This window comes from Cajanus cajan, chromosome 6 (assembly GCF_000230855.2).
Source record: "Cajanus cajan strain Asha chromosome 6, NIPB_CcT2T_4, whole genome shotgun sequence".
In the NCBI taxonomy this organism is placed as follows: Eukaryota; Viridiplantae; Streptophyta; class Magnoliopsida; order Fabales; family Fabaceae; genus Cajanus; species Cajanus cajan.
The window spans coordinates 65423588-65425910 of record NC_138522.1 but is presented as its reverse complement, the minus strand read 5'-3'; the positions used below and the strand labels follow the sequence as shown (position 1 = coordinate 65425910).

Sequence of the window (2323 nt, the reverse complement as noted above, 5' to 3'; positions counted from 1 at the left end):
AACAAAATGCCAACAAGAAAACAGAACGACCACCATAATGGCACAGAAGCATGGCTAAATAATCAATTTTCTTTGGCCTACATAGAATCATGACTACGTATATGAAAATCATCCGCCAAAAAATGGCACTATATCCTATTCTTAAATTGATCCAGACAATCATTTCAAGCAGACTTCAAACGGGATAACAATCCCTTCGCCTCAAATCACGGATTCAAGAATCTTAGTTAGTCCTTATCATTTTATGAACAAGTTATATGAAGAATAGACACCACAAAATATGTAGCTGAGTAATTTTAACACCCATAATAAAATAACTCCCTCTAATTCTGTAGTGTGTAGTTTAAAAGCAAGGTAACTTCGCAAATTTCAACTTATTCATTGCATGACAACAGGACCAAGTAACGATTATAACACCTATCACAAACACGTACTATAAGAGAAGATGCAGAAGCAGAAAGCATTGCAGCCCACAACATCCAATGTCAATCAATAATCCATTAATCTTTCCTTACTAAAAAATATCAAAATCCACGAATTCTACAACGCAGGAAATACAATCACAAAAACCTCAAATTCCAAAACCAAAAACCGCACGTATCCTCTGGAAAATAAGATCCCGCCAACCCCTTTCCGTGTTCTCCACCACAGTAGCATTCCCATACCTGCACAACAACAAACCAATCCACCTCAGCAAACCAAACCAAACCAAATCAAAACAAAATAAAAAATTGCACAAAACCAAAAACTCACCTATCCTCTTCAGGCACATCAGTATGAGTCAGCTTGACAACGGTAACACCAGCTTCAGGCTCCTCAAAGACAAGCCTCACCTACAAACACAGACAACCATTCAAAAATATGATCTTACAGACACAAACACATAGAAACCATTGAATTGAACACATACCGTGGACTGAACACCATCGTTCCAGCTTCCAAACCTCCACCTCTGCACAATTAACTTACCCTCCTGCAACTCCAAATTAGTTCCAGTAACCGACCCATCAAAAATGCTAAACTCACCACCAACCTCCTTACTAATCCTCGCATTGCTCTGCGTAAAACCCTTCCACCTATTCTCATCCATCAAAATCTCAAACAAATCCCTCGCCCTGCAATTAAACTTCTCCGTCATGCTAATACTCTTCCTCCCCTTCTTCTCCTCCTTCTTCGCCTCCTTCTTCGGCGCCGCCTTGGTCGCCGGAGCCGTCGGCGCCTGCGAAGGCGAAGGCGAAGGCGACGGTGAGGGCACCGGCGCAACCTTCTTGGTGTCCAATTCGTCTTTGAGGGGACCGCCTCTGGCCATAGTCTGGACCCAAACCCTAACCTTGTCCAAAATCAAGGGTTTCCCCTTGGAGAGCATAGCATCCTTGATTCTCTTCCCGAGGGGTCCATCGTCGTTGACGGTGACCTTGACCTCGGGATCCTCGTCGGCGTTCTCGTCGGAGATGTAGGGAATATCGACGGTGCCGTCGACCTTGAGGAGGGAGGCGCCTTGGGAGTCTTTGGCCTCGCCCTGCCACGCGAGCGAGAGGCTGATCTCGTAGCCGGGGATGATTTTGCCCTTGCGGACGTTGACGTAGGCCTCGCCGTCGAGGGAGCGGAGCGACGTCGTTTTGAGGAAGAGGTTGCCCTCGCCGTCGAGGAGGGTGAGGTTGGAGAGGAGCGTGGTGAAAAGGGCCTTGGACCACTCCAGGCAGTTGGTCTCGGCCCAATGCCAGTTGTGGACGTTCGTGCCGTCGGCCCGGTCCTCCACGATCCAACGCTTGTCGCCCTCGCCGTAACGAGCCATTGCAAATTGCAATGCGAGTGAAATGAAATGAGAGTTAATTGGAATTTGGGTGGTTCGAGAATTATCAAGGGTTGTTATTATATATGTGTTGAGTGGGGGGAATGTGGAAAGGTCTAGAATGTAAGGCAGTGTTGTGTCGCAAAGGAAGGGTCTAGAAGAGGGTTAGGGATTGCAGCTTTAGAGCCAAGTTTCGACACTTTTTCCACTTCACAAGGCCCCCAAGGGTTTTCCTCTGCCTCTACCTGCAATCTTAGATTATCTACTTTTAAGTTTTTGAGTAATTTTTTTTATATGAAGTAAAATATCTCATATTGTATATAGAGAATAGTTTTTGTTGAAATATAATCTTAATTATGTCTTTCATATCTATGGTTTCATAAATTTTATCTTAATTTTTATAGCTAGAAGCATTTTATTTTAGATTTTGTATAAATTTTATCTTATATTATTGTTTTTATAGACATTAAAAAAGTTTTACGTAATTAACAGGACTAAAATAAAAATTTTATGCAATCAATTATAAGGATT

General features: G+C 43.3%; 1 protein-coding gene across 1 annotated transcript; it reads right to left on the bottom strand.

Annotated features, from left to right (window-relative positions):
• Positions 1-478: 478 nt before the first annotated feature.
• LOC109798063 (Aha1 domain-containing protein) lies at positions 479-2011 on the bottom strand. The gene is made up of 3 exons (XM_020358268.3): positions 911-2011; positions 754-833; positions 479-665 (listed from the first exon to the last, which is right to left on the bottom strand). Exons 1-3 carry the CDS (start codon positions 1793-1795, stop codon positions 572-574), a joined length of 1059 nt encoding a protein of 352 aa, XP_020213857.1. The 5' UTR covers positions 1796-2011; the 3' UTR covers positions 479-571.
• Between the last annotated feature and the right edge of the window lie 312 nt (positions 2012-2323).